This window comes from Bacillus rossius, chromosome 6 (assembly GCF_032445375.1).
Source record: "Bacillus rossius redtenbacheri isolate Brsri chromosome 6, Brsri_v3, whole genome shotgun sequence".
Taxonomy (NCBI): Eukaryota; Metazoa; Arthropoda; class Insecta; order Phasmatodea; family Bacillidae; genus Bacillus; species Bacillus rossius.
Window position 1 is genome coordinate 18,483,425 of NC_086334.1, and position 18,877 is coordinate 18,502,301.

At 40.0% G+C, this 18,877-nt stretch overlaps 1 protein-coding gene across 1 annotated transcript in view; it reads left to right on the plus strand.

Annotated features, from left to right (window-relative positions):
- The first annotated feature begins 1,424 nt into the window (after positions 1–1,424).
- Positions 1,425–18,877, plus strand: part of LOC134532750 (monocarboxylate transporter 3) — an 89,603-nt gene continuing 72,150 nt past the window's right edge. Inside the window, exon 1 of the mRNA XM_063369564.1 lies at positions 1,425–1,649. Within this exon, the coding sequence (XP_063225634.1) occupies positions 1,631–1,649 (19 nt within the window). The 5' untranslated portion in view covers positions 1,425–1,630. The remainder of the gene's footprint in view (positions 1,650–18,877) is intronic.

Consider the following 18,877-nt stretch of genomic DNA (forward strand, 5'->3'; position numbering starts at 1 on the left):
CTACTACCACGTTTAACCACCTGTCCAGCTCGCTAATGATTACTACAGAGAGACTGGAATAATTCGCGGTTTCATTTTGTGATATATTTATATTATATTATATATACATTTATGATTATTTGTTCTCAATGATTTATCGTAAAAATAAAAGCTACAACTCTTAGAACAGACCCTGAAAATGACTTTTAAGATAATGCATGCAAATTTAATTTTTCTTGTCTTCCTCGGAAATGTTTTAACGTGCGTGTTTGTATGTAGCGGTGGAGGGGAAGGAGGGGGGGGGGGGAGGATTGTTGTAGATGAACGCAGGGTACAAGAACTCTCGTGATTCGAGGAAATAAGAGAAAAACAAGAAAAAAAATGTTTGCTCGACAGGTGAGATGATTTTGTGGAAGCTGCGTTGGGCGATGCCTACACGCTCGAGACTTGGCAACGCCGCGTCGTGTCGAGTGGCTCCAGCACTGGAAGCCTACAACTCACGTATTTTCGGTTCCCTGCAAGAATTTCCGAAGATTTCCGAAGTTTTGTGTTTTGGTATTAACGCCACTTCAGCCGCTAAATCAGAAATTTCCAATGAAAACAAGCATGTTGTGACTGACCTAACCTAACATTCGATTTTTTTAATTTCAATTTTTGAGAGAAATCCGAAGTTTCACGAACGTGGTAGGGAACCGAAACTATGTGAGTTGTAGGCTTCCCCTCCAGCACACGTCCCCGCGACACCCGACCGGAGCGCAACTCAGGGATGTTAGACAGTGGCTCAACGAACCTGGTACAGATGTCACTAAAAGCTGGTATCTGAAGAAAAAAAACTGGTACACTCCAAGATCTTACTTTGACAAAGATCCTGTAGGTTTTGTTTCATAGATTTTATATATATATATATATATATATATATATATATAATGATATTTATATAAACTGCTTTAATACGATATATACTATGGAAACATAAAAGGTTACACAATTGTCAACAAATAAAGTATGATAAGGTTGGTAACCTATTTTTTATTCAATCCGCACGCCATGACGGCAATACGGCATGGCGCTGTGATCAATTTCTACAGAACTAGCTTCTGAAATTATAAGATGGCCATAAAAACTTTAGCACCTAGTATGCATGGTTTCAATTAAATTAGCACTTAAAAATTTCTCTTAAAATGCAGTTTTATTAAACGTATACAGATGGAATTATTAAAACGCAACTATTCGAATTATTCGTCCACGCCTAATGTTAATTGTTAATGCATGGCGCATCGCGTATGGTCGATGTTCAAAGTTGGTATTTCTGCATACCAGCACAATTTATACTTGGTACATGGTACAAGACCCTGAAAAATGGTATGTGTACCAACAAGTTGGTACGTCTAACATCCCTGGCGCAACTGGCGGTCAACAAGCATCTCAAACAGGCGGCACGATCGCTCGGCGTCGTAGTACGCGCGCCCGCCGCGAGGGGAGCCCGCGCGCGCGCGCGCGCCATTGGCGGCGGCGGGAGCCCACGTGACGTCACGACCGCAGCCGGCGGAGCTGCGTGTCGCGTGCGCAGCTCGGCCAGTTGTGCCACGCGGCTGTGCGCGCGAGGTCGTCTCCTCAGCGCGGCGTCTCCCTGGAGCCACGAGCGCGGAAGATGCGGGAACTACGTGAAGGTGCGTTCAGTGCGACACTGTTGCTCTGCGCGGGAACACGTGTATCTCGAAATACTTAGCATGTATCATGCCTACGATTTTATTTCATGACATGCCAAAAAATAAATTTGTACACGTGCTGTTTGTGTATTGACACACTGCACGTTTTTTTAGTATTTAAAATAACACGTGCCTGTCTTCAAAGTTAAAACATGTATTTTACTTATAAATTAAAAAAAAAAAAACACGGGACTTGTCTTCTACTGAAGTAAAAGAGAAAATTTTTAGCTACCTAGGCTAGTCCAAGGAACTTTTCCAAGTTTCCTCATTCCTGTTTTTTTCAGTTTTAATATATTGTGAAAAAATTTACTTTATCGTTGCACAGTTTTATATTACGTAGTAGAGTGAACTATACGTAGTATAAATGTGGCTCGAATGTCGCCTTCAAGTATATAAATTTACGTTTGACGCAGACTTACAAAGTAAGATGGTGAAATTACGGCTCAGTTTTGATAACTTTGTTACAACTTGAATAAATGTGTTGTCACAACTTTTTAGTAATTTAGTAAAACATTAAAATCTACCCCGACAGAAGTTGACTTTGGTTTCCACCATGCCTACTGCGTTTTTTTTTTTGGTTCGTGATAAGGGAAACACATGGTTTTGTAGTAACCGGGTTTTGGTTGAATTTTGAACATAAAATCAGATTCCTGTGATGGATTAGTTGACCAATCGCCTTTGAGATGGCGTACATTTAAGTAAAATTAACGCATATCTGTTTAAAACCATAACTGTGTGTTGTGTGTCCGCGTGTTATATAACTGTGTTTACAAGTTTTGCTTCTCACTGTGACCCTATTGTAGCCAAACGGTTTACTAACAGCATACTGGAATCCCACAACCCACATTCCAAAAGCACGCTGTTTACAAAGCGACAATCAAAGACGGAAGACGAAGCTGTTATCTATAAACAAACAAGCTGCGAAAGTGTTGTTTGTTTTCGTTTGCTCGACATTCACTGGCCAATTTCACGTCCGAGGGTTTTTGTCTACTGCCGGCTGGGATAGTCATAGCTAGAAGCTAGAGCCATGTGATTCTAGCGAGAAAAAAAACCTGAACGCCCATTGGTCTGCAATAAGGTATGCCCACGCCAGCGGTTTCTTCCCTCCTATTGGTGACCATTTGCAAGAGAAGACATTGTCTTCTTTAGCCGGGCCATTCAGGATTCGTTCGCTGTCGCACTTATTGCTGTGATTCGTGTACCAACAGTTAACATGTACATGGGGAAAAAACTCAACCAATCACGAGACACAGACAATGCTACAGGTTTTCTACTCTCGGCTAGCTTGGAATCTTTTCCTCGAAAAATACATGGGGCATATATTTTATGCGAAAAGATTTCGAGACTAGCAGGAAGTTAAAAACACTGTTGAATCGTCTGTGTTTAGTGATTGGTTGAGAATCTTTAAGATAAATGTCTGCATCCAACTCGCGAATCACAGTTGTCCAGAGCGGCAGCAAACGAGTCCTGAATGGCCCGGTCAAAAAAGGCAACGAATGGCTTCCCTTGAAGATGGCCGCGGGTGTACCTTATTGCAGTCTAAAGACCGTTCAGATTTATTAACGAAAAAACATATGATCCTATTAATGAATGACTAACGCTTAAGAGAGTAAGGGAGATAAAATAGAGTTAAACGAAATAGGTAATAGGTAGGGGCAGGCATTTTTCGTGAATAAATTTGAACGCCTATTAGACTGCAACAAGGTATACCTGCACCAGCGGTTTCTTCCTCGTGTCTGGCGGTCGTCTGCGAGAGAAGTCGTTGCCTTATTTGGCCGAGCCACTCAGGACGCGTTTGCTTCCGCACTGAATTACTGTGATTGGTGTTGTAACAACCGACGTGTACCTAAAAGAAACACACCCAATCACGAAACACAGACGATGCTACAGTGGTTTAACTTTCAGCTAGTCTCGGAATCTTTTCGCGAAATATGCATGGCCCTAGTAATAGGTAACTGGGAGTGTTGTCTGATAAACGATATTTCGGATAACCGATCATTTTCGAAAAAAAAAAGTTATTAGGGTTATATTAGCACATTGAAACAAATAAACAGTGATGACAAACACAAATGTGTATGTGTTTTGTACTACAATGCTCACACAAGAACTAATATGAAAACAAATTGCAGAACACAGAGGAACACATAAACACAAGAACAACGAAACAAAGAATCATTTACGTAAGAGGAATAAAATTATCAAAGAAATCTGCCTGCACTGATAATGCTTGCGGCCGCGTGCGGAAATCCTGGCGTGCAAATTCGCATTAGTTTTGCTTTCTGGAACGCGTTCGGTTAACCGGTCGTTCGGTTGAGCGAGTTTCGGATAATCGATTCTCCACTGTAGTGCCAAAGTAGGATTCAAAACACTGTAGCTTTTAACAAGGCGTAGAATTTTTTTGAGACGAATCACAAATTTTAGTAGTACGAGAAACCATTCTGATTGGCTCTGTCTAGTGTGACATTAGCTTCCTTCATCGGGCACAGCCAATAAAGATAGCATATTTGCCAAAAATGAACATAGTGTTTTGAAGACTAGCAGTTTGTAAAATGTTTCCTGCGAAGTACAACTGTCTCTGCAGTTCTAGAACACACGTGTCAATAAAAAAAATTAATAATTACTTTTGTTTGCGGTGTTAGAAACTGCACTTTCAAAATAATGTGATTATTGTGGTTGGACCCATTTATTTGCTTTGGCTTGATTCCGGCATAACAGGCCGTCAAAATGAGGAGGGATGGGGTAAGATCAATTTCCATTGATTTTCTTTTCAAATTCCCGGGCCAACTTTGATTGTATAACCAGTTTGTGTGCGTTATACAACTGTGGAAACCAGCAAAAAAAACTTCAAGTGTGTCACTACAACCGATAAAGTCAGGAATAAACTTACAGTGAGTAACCACAACGGATTAGGCCAGGAAAAAAAATTACAATGTGCCACCACGGTAGATTAAGTCAGGAAAATATTCCTAGTGTGTCACCACTGGCCCCATTGATAGGTTCCCAATCATTCCACCACTCCCCTCTACGACTGTGGGCTAATCAAGTACCAGCTAACAGTAGAGAGAACGAGTCACATAGACCCAGTCAGAAGGGGAGGTTCTACAGTAAGAAATCATCCAACAGGAAAGCAATTGAGGATAAGGTATGCATAGGACTGTTCATTTTAGTCTGACGCAAAATGAGTTCGCGAAAATTCGGAGACCAAATGAGTAGGGCCAGTGATTTTTTTTTTCGCTGAAATATTTCGAGGCAAGCTGTGTGTTAAAACACTGTAGCATCGCCTGTGTTTCGTGATTGGTTTAGTTTTTTTTTCTGTCCGCACATGAATCACAGCAATTATCTGCGGAAGCAAACACGTTCTGAATGGCCCGGCCAAATAAGGTAATGGCTAGAGACCCGTGAATATCGCGGATTCATTTCGTGTTATGCTAAAATTCAAATAATTATACCTTAGTGCTGCTTCTGTCATTGGTTCTCTGTTAATCTGGAGGACTGAGGGCCAATTAGAGACCCTCACTCATAGAAGTGTCGAATCACAGGCCACCCAGTCGAGACGACTCACAAGTCAACAGCCAATGAACAGTTGGCATTTGCCCGAGTGTGTAGAGGATATTGGAGTCTATCCCGGAGGTCATTGAATCCGCGAAATTCACGGGTCTCTAGTAATGGCTAAGGGCATGCAAATTTCGCGAAAAGATTTCGAGACTAGCTGAAACTTAAAACACTGTAGCATCGTCTGTGTTTCTGGATTTGGTGAGTTTCTCACAGATACATATCGATTGTAACAACACCAATCACAGTAATTCAGTGCGGAAGCAAACGCGTCTTGAATGGCCGTGACAGATAAGGCAACGACTTCTCTCGCAGACGGTCGCCAATCACAAGGAAGAAACCACAGGTGCGGGTATACCTTGTTGCAGTCTAATAGGCGTTCAGATCTTTTCGCGAAAAATGCCTGCCTGCCCCTAGTAATGGCTTCTCGCTTGAAAACTGACGCAGAAATACCATATTTCGCGAATACATAGTTTCGCGAAATATCACAACCTCTAAAAATTAGGAAACAAATATGCACCACAGAACGACACCACGAATGAAATATTTATCTCAATCATAAATAAAAAAAAATACATTTTGTTGTAGTCTATCCGGGGGCAAAAAGTATTTCGCGCAAATTGCCATCCCCAGCAATAACCGAGGAAGTTAAGGCCCCAGCCTACACGGGCATACATTCGGAGTGCAGAGCTTCAGAAGAACCAGCACGATAAAAAAAAAACACTGCTCAATATATTGGAGCGGGGGTCTGTTTACTAAGAGCAGTTAATAATACGCTGAGAGGTTGTTTGAGAAGTTCTGTTTCCGTGTTTCGGTTTTTAAACTATATTTTTAAAATAGTGTTCTCAGAATAATTGTAAAGGCACGGAAAACATCTGTAAAAGATTTCTTGAAATCACTCAAAATGGACTTGGTTCACTTCCCCGCCATATCACTTGATGGTCGCCGCTCGGAATCTCGCAGTTGTCACGTGCACGACGAGAAGACTGTTCGGAGGAGACACCGCCGGTGCGCGTCATTTGACCCAAAATTCATATCTCCTAAACGTCACTTGACCTAAAATTAAAAATAATCATTCAGTCATTTGATCTAAAAGTCATTTGACCTAAAAGTCATTTGACCTAAAAGTCATTTGACCTAAAATTCATATCTCCTAAACGTCACTTGACCTAAAATTAAAAATAATCATTCAGTCATTTGATCTAAAAGTCATTTGACCTAAAAGTCATGTGCCCTAAAAGTCATATCTCCTAAAAGTCACTTGGCCTGAAAGTCATTTGCCTTAAAAGTCATATCTACTAAACGTCCCTTGTCCTGAAAATTTTGCCCTACTAGTCATTCGACCTAACAGGCATTCAGCCGAAATTCATTTTAGGTGGAATGACTTTAGGGCAAGTGGAGTGTACTCGACACCGCGCCAGAAGCGCCGGTGAGCGCCGCACTCGCCGCCTCGCTAGCACCAGTCACTCGGTGGCTGGGTGGGCCCGTTTAGGCCCCCGCCCACCCGGGCACACACGCGGTGCGCAGAGCCGCCGCCGATCCATCATATTGCCATCCGGGGCAGTAAGCGTGGGCGAGGCCAGAAACCGAAGTTTCCATAACTCGCCAAGTGCATAGTCATTCAGGTGCACCCCACACTGGTGAAGAATCGTTTGAATCGACGGCGGGGGTGCGTGTGTCTTGTGGGATAGGTTTGGCACACGGGCCTGTGTGTGCGCTGGCAGGTTGTGTATGGTGCGCAGAGCTTCAGGAAAAAAACAACGCGATTTCAAAACTACTGAATACATCCGAGAGGGGTCTGTTTACGAATAGCGTTCAAAAGTTCGCTGAGCGCCGATAAGTTCTTTTGATTTCGGATTAAGTTTTAAAACTGTATTTTTTAGAAGAGTTAAAATGGCTAAAAACGCATGTTTTCAGAGCAATTTTTTAGGCGTAAAACAACCGGTACAGATTCTTGAAAGCACTTAAAGGAACTTGCATTACACCTTCATCTATATTTATCGGCCATATATAATGTCATGGGCACCGCTCGGATTTTCACAGTTGTTATCCTGTGACGACGAGAAGACTGCGCGTCAGTTCAGAGTCTTGCGCTTAGAGGCGATACCGCGCTAGAAGAATCAAGGAGCGTCGCGCTTATCATCCCGCCTCGCTGACACGGATACACCCCTGACGAGGCGGGCCCCTCAATCGTCGTGTGCATGCAGTGTTGTTCTCGGTGTGGACGGTGGGCGTGGTCGCCTACGTGGGACGTGTGCCACACCCCCTCCCCCCCCCCCCCCCTCTGAGAAGTCGTCGGTTCTCCGTGGACCGGTCCGTCGTAAGTGCCTACGTCCGTCTGAGCGAAAAACTTTCTCCCGCCGCGGGAGGTCACGCGCTGAAATCCCCCCCCCTCCCGGCTATTATAAGAGGGGAAAAGGGGTGGGAGTTGTTGTGACACTCCCTCCTCTCCCGCTTACCCCCCCCCCCCCTTACTCCAACCCACCAGTTTTTGATTACACGCCCGATTAGCTCGTTCTCACTAACATCATCACTTCGGCAATAAACCGCTGGAGGCGGCTTTGGGTAGTTTAGCTGATTTGCGACCAAGGGGAGATAATATGCTAATCTTATTCGATACAGCAGACTACTTCAGTAAACCATGGAAATTATCGTTTCATGTCGAGAAGAGAAAAAAAAATTGTTTACGTCTGCTGACACCACAACATTTTATTAAAATTGTTTTATTAAGTTTGCTTAAAATGTTCGCCACACAGGATTATTTACTGCGAGAGCAAATTTATGTGCATTAAAATACTGATACTAATGTTTTTACGGGGAAAATTTAACCCTCGAATTACATAATGGAACTAGCAACTATTAAGATAATGACAATGAAACAGTAAATTTACATAAATTAAACAATTATATTCATATAGAAAGTAATAAAGCTTAGTGAATATTCTATAAATAAAACTAAATGTAGGCTAATCTGATTAATTTTTACTGTGTTGGGTATTTAAACAGCAAGAAAGGTTTTCAATTTTTTTACATTTAGCCTATATATTATATGCAGCCTAAAAAAGTGTGCAAAAGAAACACAAAACTGATTTTATTATTTATATTTTTATTACGAAGGATTCGGCAATTATTGAACTTAGCAGTCAAAACTACAACTGTCAGATACACACATAGATCGAACATAAAACAATTTATTCCTCTTTGATTAAATGGTGATGTTGGAAAACAATAGTCAGGTCACAAAGTCATTATTTTTTAATTTTTTTTCAATCCATATAAAATATAAATTGGAACATTGAACGCACCAGGTTGCCCCCGGTTATAGGTTTCAAGATTTTTTTTTTAATGCTTGGGTTCACATTTATATAACAAAAATTACAAGTCTATTAAAAGAATTAATATGAAACCTTACAAGTAATGCGACACGTACATATCACGTTTACAGTTATGGCTACTCTAACGTTTTACAGTCTTTAGTCTTGGGGTTTGAAAAGGAAGGGGGGGGGGGGGTCGACATAATCATTTTCTCCTTTAGTTTTTCTCAGTGGCTCTGCAGGAGTGTACAAATAATTTCATTTCGTAAAAGGGTTGGGGGGGGGGGGGGGGCAGAACCACTTTGCCCGCTGTTTGTTTTCAAAATGTTTTCCTGTTGTCGGTGGAATTTTATTTAATTTTTAATTTTATTTTTAAGATTTCAGGGGAGGGGTTAAATAAACCCCCTCCCAATCCAACACACTGCGTGCGTCACTGGTCATCGTCAAACATCACGTGACGCTTTTATTTTACGAACACTGACAACCACATGATGAAGTTGTTTGCAAACACCGTGGACAGAATGACAGAGGCAGAAAAACACGTATAGACCATTGGCATAAGTTACACGAAGTAGACCAGAAAACCGCGTCCCTCACCCGTGTTGTGTGACGTGATCCGCGCAACAGCGCTGTGGCGCCGTCGCGGCCGACTAGTGAACCAGAGGAGCAAACATGGCGCACGGCCGTGCAAACACTAGCCAGCTGCGCCTCTCAGCTCCGGTCTCTTTCGAGTACACCGCAGCGGCTGAGAGGTGGATGGATTCACAACTGCTGGAGGAAGGGGGGGGGGGGGGGTTATGACAGTAACACTATATGGCGGAAAAATGAAGTTGAATGTACAATGAAAATACCTTAATTGCTTTCAAGAATCTCTATCGGTTGTTCCAAGCTTTAAAATGATTCTGGAAACACGCGTTTTTACCCATACCGTAATGAATTCACAGGGAAAGCGCTCAAGCAATAGAAAGAAGAAAATGAAATAAGCGATGTAGCAAGCGAGCACGGGCCTTGAGCGGGAACACATGTGCGGGCAACAAGACGGAAAGACAAAAAATAAAAAAAAGAACCGAATAAACCGGGGTGGGGGAGAAGGAGGAGGGGGTGGGGGGTAGGGTTTGGTATTAATAACTGTATCCTGTACCGTTTATCCGCTCTCCCAGCAGGCGGCGATCAAGCCGCGACGCCTGCTCGGAGAACACGTTCTTCGACAGTGCGGGGTTTACAGTGACGTCACTGCACCGCTCGACAGCTTCGTCTGAAACACTCGGTGCGCGCGCATCGAGACGCCTCCAGCCTTCCTTTCCCTCGAGTCCGCGAGAGTTGTCGTCGGAACTTGCAAGCACGCCGATTACAACTTTGCAATTCACGCCAATCCTAACTTGTGTGTAGGGGCACGCATTTTTTTCGCGAATAAACATGAACGCGTTTCAGACTGCAAAAAGGTATACCCGTACGATTGGTTTCTTCCTTGCGATCGGCAGCCGCCTGCGAGAGAGGTCGTTGCCTTGTTTGACACAGCCACTTCAGGACGCGTTTGCTTCCGCGCTGAATTACTGTGATTGGTGATGTAACAGTCGACATGTAGCCTGCATGAAAAGAACTCACCCAATCAGGAATCATAGACGATGCTACAATGTTTTAGTTTTCAGCTGGTCTCGAAATCTTTTCGCGAAATATGCATGCCCTTACTTATGTGGTTGTAACTGGTGATAGTTCCAAGGTCTGTGTTTTCTAACCAATGTCAGTTTAAGTTGCTCTTAAGTAATCATTATCCAAGTTATGGTGTTTCTGTGTTATTTTCTAATTTTTGGTACTAAGTTGATAATTTTTTTTTTTAGGTTATGATGGTTCTAAGTTGTTATTTTTGAATTTATAATAAATTTACGTAGTGTGTTTCAAAGTTACGATCGTTCTGGCAATTTAAAGTTATGAGCATTTTTGTGGGAATTATAAGTTATGACTTCTTAAGATGTGAAATAATAAGTTGTGATAATTGCCAAGAATCAGTAATGAAGCGGAGGAGAGGGGGCGAATTCTTTCCGAAGATTAAAAAAAAAATTATGAGAGTTCACATTCCACCCGCCACCAGAGATATATGTCTTAATTGCATATGCAGCTCATATCACTCTTATAGGAGGTGGGCAGGTGCGTAGCAGTGCAGTTCATTATGGTCGAGTCCAAGATAATTGTTTGTTAGGATTAAAGACACCAAGACGCATTTTTGAATGAACACAATTTGCAGATCAGATTTGTGAACTACTTTGCGGTTCAATGCTGTAACGAGGGCTTTTAAAGTTTAGTGTTGCCACGACCTCTGCTATTACGTATCTGACACAAATTGCAACATTACTAACGAAAATACGCGCACAAAATGCTGTCAAGAGCATCTACGAAACGTGCATTAAGATAAAAGAAAATATTATACAGCAGAAAGAACAAAAAAAGTCAATTGAACAAACAAAACACTACATGAGAAATATCAAGCTTAAGGTAGAGTGATATAAATTAAAAGAAACCTTCTTGGTTTCAACAGTTTTTAAGCCATAATAATTTTTTATTGCTAGATTTTAAAATTTTTGGCTTCGTTAAAGCATGATATACATTTTAAGGAATGATTAAAGTTAATAATGACTACCTGATATAAATAGTTTACTCTGTTAAGTTACGGACGTTTAGAATGTAATGTATTTTTGGAAATTACTACAACTGTTATAACACCGTTCAACGACACCACCCTATATATGGTCTTTGTAAGTTTCTTACTGTCTGGTATATTCTTTAACGAAGGCCAATGTTCAATATTAAACGATAAAAAATAACATGGCCTACGTTTGTTGATACTAATTTACTTCACTATCTATACTGACTAAAAAATAAATTTTAATTTTTAGTGTTATTAACTTTTGTTGTTGATGTTCTGTAGTAGTACAAATGTCTGGATTTTTAGTTCTTAAGCTATTGGTTTAGGTTAGTTAAGTTTATGAAATATGATTTTTGTGTAAATGGTGTAGGACTATGGTTAAGTGTAAGATGAGGCTAAAAGCCATTAAGTCAGTATATATAAATAAAATAAATGTAGGGTTCATAAATTATGTTCACTTGCATGCCCTTATACAGATCAAAAATTCGTGCGGCGACAACAAATGCAAGGAACCAGCCGTCAAGCAACAGCAATGACGAGGAAATGAAACAACCCACTCGGGCTGTGAGGACGGTGTCGGCTCGGCTGGACAGACAGGGCCGCTTGCTTCTTCTTCGTGAATGGCATTCCAGAGAGCTGCTCGGGGCGGGCCCGTGGGAACACTACCGTCTCCCCCCCCCCCCCCCCAGTGACCTCGCGGCAGGAATGCTGTCCCTGGGCCAGGAAGGGGCGCAGCCCCGCCTCCCTTCCCTGGCGCCACACCGCTCGCTCGCCCTTGCAGCCTGCCGGAACACGAGGGACCGAGTCGGGAACGCTGCAGCAGACCGAAAATCACTAGACCCAACAGTCTCTAGACCGAACAGGAACCAAACCGAAAGGCTCTAGATCTAAAGGTACTTACTAGACCGAAAGGCCCTAGACAGGAAGGTGCTAGATCTACAGGTACTAGACCGAAAGGCACTAGACCGAAATACATTAGACCGAAAGGCAATAGACAGGAAGGTGCTAGATCTAAAGGTACTAACCCGAAATACATTAGACCGAAATGCATTAGACCGAAAGGCACTAGCCAGGAAGGCGCTAGATCGAAAGGTACTAGACCAATAGGTACTAGACCGAAAAATTGGAAAATGTATTTCGCTGGGAATAGATACGTTTTAACTCTGGCAACACGCAGTTGACCTTAATGCACCAGACCGAAAGGCACTAGAACGAACAGGCGCTTACCGAAAGTTGTTTCTCCGAAATTTCGGTAGTTTGACTTTTGGTCTGTTGAGTGCCAACCACGTGGCGGCTTATAGTTTTCGTCGCTCTCCACTTCCACGAATACGCGAACATCGAACTCAACTGCCTTTACAATTTTCCCGCGTTTGGTAGCACCGCTACCTGTTGGGAAACATACACTATTGTTAGAGACCGGAAAAACTCGCGAATTCATTTCGCGATAGGTTAAAATACAAATAGTTATACCTCAGTGCTGCCTCTGCTATTGGCTCACAACTCACCTGGATGACGCTGGGTCAATGAGAAACACCCGACCAAAGCTTTATCGAATCATAGGCTGCTACGTTGGAACGTCTTACAAGACAGTAGCCAATGAGTGGGTGATATTTGACCGAGTGTAGGTAGGACTATGAAGTTCATCCTGGAGGTCATTGAACACGCGAATTTTTCCGGTCCCTAACTATTGTCTGTGTCATGTAAGTTTCCCCCCCCCCCCCTTCAAATTTGACGGTTTCCAAAGTATTATCAATGGTCTAAGCATCGTTCAAGTGCGGCTCCAGAAAAGCCTCTTTCGAGCCCCAACTTTAATTTGTATTTTTTATTTTGTAGCGTTGATTTATGTTAACTCGAATATACTTAAATCCGTGTTAAACTTTTCTTTCGTCAAAGGCCGTATACTATTTTGAGACCATGAATTTTGCAGATATTCCAAGCTTATCTCTGACTTATTTAAAATCATGTTCTGCAACTGCGTCATTTCTTTGTATGATAGCCCCTTTCCGCCCAAAAAAAAAAACAAACAGTGAAGTCTTCCTGGAGCCACCGTTGATCCTTCTGCCCCTGTTTTCCTGTCAACAACTTGGTTTCAACCATGTCATGTGGTGGCCGGTCTTCTAAAAACAATAAAATCACGCGTTGCTTTGCAAGTGATGGTTAGCGAATTGGAGAACTGATAAGTTAAAAAGACAAGTTAATGTGACGCGGACTACCGCCCTATTGAATGAGATGTTACCTCGTTATAACACCACCTCTTGTCTCTTTGTTTCAAGATGGACTATCTTCAGTTACTGATTCAGTGTTTTCTAGCTTGTTCTTCAAACCAATTCGCAGTAACGAAACAAAACTTTCGCGTCGCACTGCAGCGCACGGGGTGTGCCGAGTGGATACGTTACCAGGAAGAAGTGGGTTCGAAGTTCACGCTGGAAACCCCCGCGTCATTGCTTGCACGAAAGGAGTAAGTTCACAATTTAAAAAAAAACCAACACAAGCGAGTGCACAGCAGGCCATGCTCACGACTTGTACGAAGTCGGTTCACGACTGAAATATTACTGTTAAATTCAGCCAATGAAATTTCGCGATTTATCTGACATCTGTTGGCAGTGTTAGCATTGAATATATATAACTTATAGAAGTCGCGAGGGGATAGGATTTATTATTCCAATTTTCGGATCCAAAACTGTGGTAGTTGTTAGCTCCGCCGCTAGACAGCTCTTCTTTCCACAAGAGGGTACTCGTAGTTACCAGCTTCCACGACAGGGCGCTGTAGCGTCGCTTTTTTCAAGGTCGTGCGCGTAATTCTCTGTCTCACTCTATCGAGAGGCGGTGCCTTTTGAGGAAATCCGAGCGCTTAGATACGGGCGGGCGCAACTGAATTGGAGGAGTACGGCCACCGAAAAAAAAAAAAGTGCGGTTAAAAGATGCCAACATCAAAAATTAAGTTTTAATTATAAGAAAACTACAGAAATTTCTTAAACGTAATAACGTAAAAAAAAATACTGACATTCGTAGTTCAGAATTTATAAAATGTTGTGTTAACGGAGTGGCGCATTGAGTAAAATGGCAAAACATAATTTGGAATAATTCTTGACAACGTTGAATGATTTTGGTAGCTATGAAACAACTATGGCTGCGATGACTGTTCAAACGCGTGCACGTGTTGTTATTGGTAACTGAAACTAATGGTATGATGTCATACTTTGTGGCTATGCAGTTTATAAATTTTTTAACATAAGATGAAGCATTTTTACATAATGTTTTGGTTGTTTCGTAATTCAAAATAAATAATCTTAAACGTTATATGGTGAATATTCCCAGTAACGAATGACCACAAAAAAAATCCATTTTGCCAACATAGATCTGAAAAGTTAACGATTTACTATGTTAAGTTGCTTATAAATAACGCACATTTCCCGGATCTCCAAAGAAAATAAGAGTTTGTGTTATAGCATTGAGTTGCCACTCTTTATATTCCTTGCTTTGAGGTTAGATACACAAGTTATGCCCGTAAAAACGATGCGCAAGTATTTTGAATACAAATATATTTTATTTTAATAACCGAAAGGTAAATATTATTTCCATGAAATATAATACAATTCTTTAAACACAGACAACATATAAGAGCTATTTTTTGTTTATTATTTCATCTGGCGTGATAAATATTATATTTTAAAAACAGTTTGTGGATTTTTAATATAAAATCAATATTTATTTATGACATCAATTTAAGTTGTTCAAAAAATTCACTTTAGTATGAATTCAACCAAATTCATGTTATTCAGGGCAGAAAATTAGAAACTACCAAAAAAAGATTATTTACGTTGCTGTTTTGTGTAAATCTGTGCACGGACTTAGTAAGTGATATATTTATAATTCCTAATTTTAGCAACCCATTTTAACACAAGATAAAAAGGATTTTATACTAAAAATTATTATGTTAAACCATTAATTAAAAGGAAACATGTATGAATAATCTATTTAAATTTGCATTTGAACAGTGAATATTATTTTGCAATAATAAATATATTTTATCATCGTATATTACGGATGAAAAATTTGTATTTCCATCTAATCCGAAGTATTATGACACAGTTAATTAAATTGCTTTACAAGTTTTTATTCACATGAAAATCATTAAAAATTGGTTGGGAAGTTATATAAATATACAAAAACAAATCATTATACATACAATTTTATTATCTTAGTGGATTTAAATTAATGGTGTCCCAGTGACTACTGCGAAGAAAAAAGTCTTGCGAAAGGTTTCCTCGTAATTGAAATTCGTCAAAAAAAATCTATCTCTCATTTTTGGTGACATTTCTGACAAGTGGTACGATGAAATTTGAGATTGACAAATGAATGTTGTGAAGCAATAAACAAAATATCACATTCGTGAACTACAAAAGTATAGTTGTTTTTATTTTATAGTAAAAGTGTATCTAATAACCCGTGGCTTTGCTCACGTAATTTCCGGGTATTGCTGATATTCTACCATTTTAAGTAAAGTATGTATTAAATTCCAAAGATTATTGAAGAATTATACACAAAGAACTGTCAAGTAAAGAACATATTTAATAAATAAAAATATTTTTACGACTTATTTTTAATTAGTTTAGCGTAAGCCTATTTTAACTTTTATTTAAAATTAAGAACCTACTTATTTTCTATCTCCCGGTTTAGTGACTTTGAGAATATATTTTTCCTTGAGAAATCTCAACTCTTTTCCATCTGACGAAGAAGCCAATTAAAAAATAAACTAAGACTCGCGCACTTATTGTATGTTAAGACTGCCATCGTTTTAAATTACTGTAATTTTTTTAGTTATAGTCATGCTTAGGATAATAAACATAATATGTCTTATTACGCATACATTTCAGTATTCATGAAACCAATGCATTTTTTTTGAAATGTAGAGCAGTTACCAAATTTCTTATCTCGCATATTGATTTTTTTGGTATGGCTAGTATTACTTAACTAAATTTTTGAATTTTCACTGATGTACTCTTTTCCCCTTTCTATGTGATTTAGAAAATATAGCAATATACGTAAACCAATTAAACCAAAATCATCCTGAATTTTTATTACCGAAAAAGTTAAATACAAAAAATGTTAATATGCGTATTTTAATATTATATATATATATATATATATATATATATATATATATATATATCTTGCCAATACTGATTTAGTGGGTTCCATATTTTTTTATTTAAAAAAATAATATCTACCCCTTTTACTACTTAATAGATAACATTGAATAAGAGAAGGTTGTTTAAGGTATGTTGATTTTCCTTGCCAATATCTAAAAGTAAAGTTGTACAAACGCGAAATATAGTTTAAATAAGTATTTTACTTTTAAAATAAAACCATATTTTGAACGGAACACTGACTATTGGCCCAATACAAAGTTTTAATAGCTAATTTTCACTTCATTGGGTACAGAATCCCATCATTCAGTGATTTCCGTGGCTAGCTTCTTTTGGGATTTCATCATTCTCAAACGACGGTAAGGGAAGCTCCTCTTCAAGGTCGCCTAACGATGCTGATAAGACCTGCCGGGTAATTTGAATCGTGGGTCTGGGATTTTCGCAGGGGGGGGGGGGGGTGAAGGATGATGTCACGACTGGGCTGGTTAACCTAGTTCTGCCAAATACCGCCAGGGGCGTATACGGCCGATACACAGCGATGAAAGCGATCGCAGCGGCGGAGCTTGGAACTACAACAATTCTTCTGAGAAACCGGACAGAAAATTTAACCTGGGCTCGCGACTTCTATACATTATATATATTCAATGGTGTTAGTAAGTAACTAACTACGTTAATACACAAATGATTATCCCGTGACATCTGACCAGCGATTTGTGAGCACAGTTTTTCAACATATAAACAAATAAAAATGTTTAGCTAACCATTCTAACCACAACACATATTTTTTTTAAAATTTTTTTCTATTGACTCATAACAAATAGCATTAATTAACGTCTCGACATTTTCTTACCACAGTATTATTGATAAATATAAACAATTCTCTAGTCCCACCAAAATGACCTCCTCCTTTACTATCATTGGCTGTGGCGCCATGCGTCCGTAAACAGAAATAAAATATATTAATTTCCGTTTAAAAATCACCACCATCCTATACGCTGTTGTGTCTAAGTATGTTGGAAAATATGGCGGTATAATTTTGTGCGCACCAAGAGCGCAAAAAAGTAAATGCAATACTCTACGAAATGATATGGTCTTTACTTATGCATTCAAATGCTTATACTTAATAATGGTGTTACCGATAAACTTCGGCCGCAGGGTCGTTGCTTAAAAAAAATAATAAAAAAAAGTAGAAAACGAATGTATAACTAATGATCTAAAGTGCTTCTCAAGGTTGGTATACGGCATTAGGGGTGGAGGAACAACATTTGAATTGAAAATAATAACCTTAAGAGGCCACTCCAGTGTTTCAGGGGCACTACGCAACCCGCGTTAACTTCATAAGATTCAATGCTATTTTCATTTTGCTTATAACTAATTAACTAATATAGATTTAGAAATGATGCTTGCTTGATATGTAAGACAACGATGCTCTTATAAAAGCCCCTTTCTTCAAAAACGTGCATAAATTATGGTTCAAACCTAGACAATACACTTATGCATATTAGTAAAGATTAGTATAAAACCATAATTTATGCACTTTTTTGAAGAAAGGGGCTTTGATAAGAGCATAGTTGTCTTACATATCAAGCAGCATCATTTCGAAATCTATATTAGTTAATTAGTTATAAGCAAAATGAAAATAGCATTGAATCTTATGATGTTAACGCGGGTTGCGTAGTGCCCCTGAAACACTGGAGTGGCCTCTTAAGATGGAAATACACATTTCTACAACCACCGCGAAACCTGTCGCTGTCGTAAATTTCATTTTTGAAATAATTGGGGTAGCAAAACGTCAGAAATTTGTATTACAAATAAAGTCGCTTCCACCCCCCCCCCCCCCCCCCCCATCTAAAATTATTTCAACGAAATCATTTTACGACTGCGACAAGTTTTGCTGAGATTGCAGCAATTTGTACAAGTTAACATTATCCAGCATGCTAGTCCATAAATCGTATACGCCCTACGTACATATGTTTTCAACTTACGACTTACTTCCGTGGTGGTGGACCTGCAACTGAATATTTTGTAGGGTCGAATTCTGACTCGTCCTGTACATCAGCGTATTAGGCGAGTGTTAATAAAATGGACAGGATACATACGGTCTAAGCCTGGAAGACACCTGGAATAATTCCTGCTCATTTTGAAAGTGTTTTCTTCCAGGACGACGGCGCTGACGTGCAGGATGAATTAGAGACCGGAAAAATTTCGCGAATTCATTTCGCGATAGGCTAAAATACAAATAGTTATACCTCAGTGCTGCCTCTGCTATTGGCTCACAACTCACCTGGATGACTCTTGGGCCAACGAGAAACACCCGACCAAAGCTTTATCGAATCACAGGCTGGTACGTTGGGACGTCTCACAAGACAGCAGCCAATGTGAGTGGGTGATATTTGACCGAGTGTACGTAGAACTATGGAATTCATCCTGGAGGAGGTCATTGAACCCGCGAATTTTTCCGGTCCCTAAAGATGATATAAAACTAGGGGCAGGCATTTTTCGCGAATAAATCTGAACGCCTATTAGACTGCA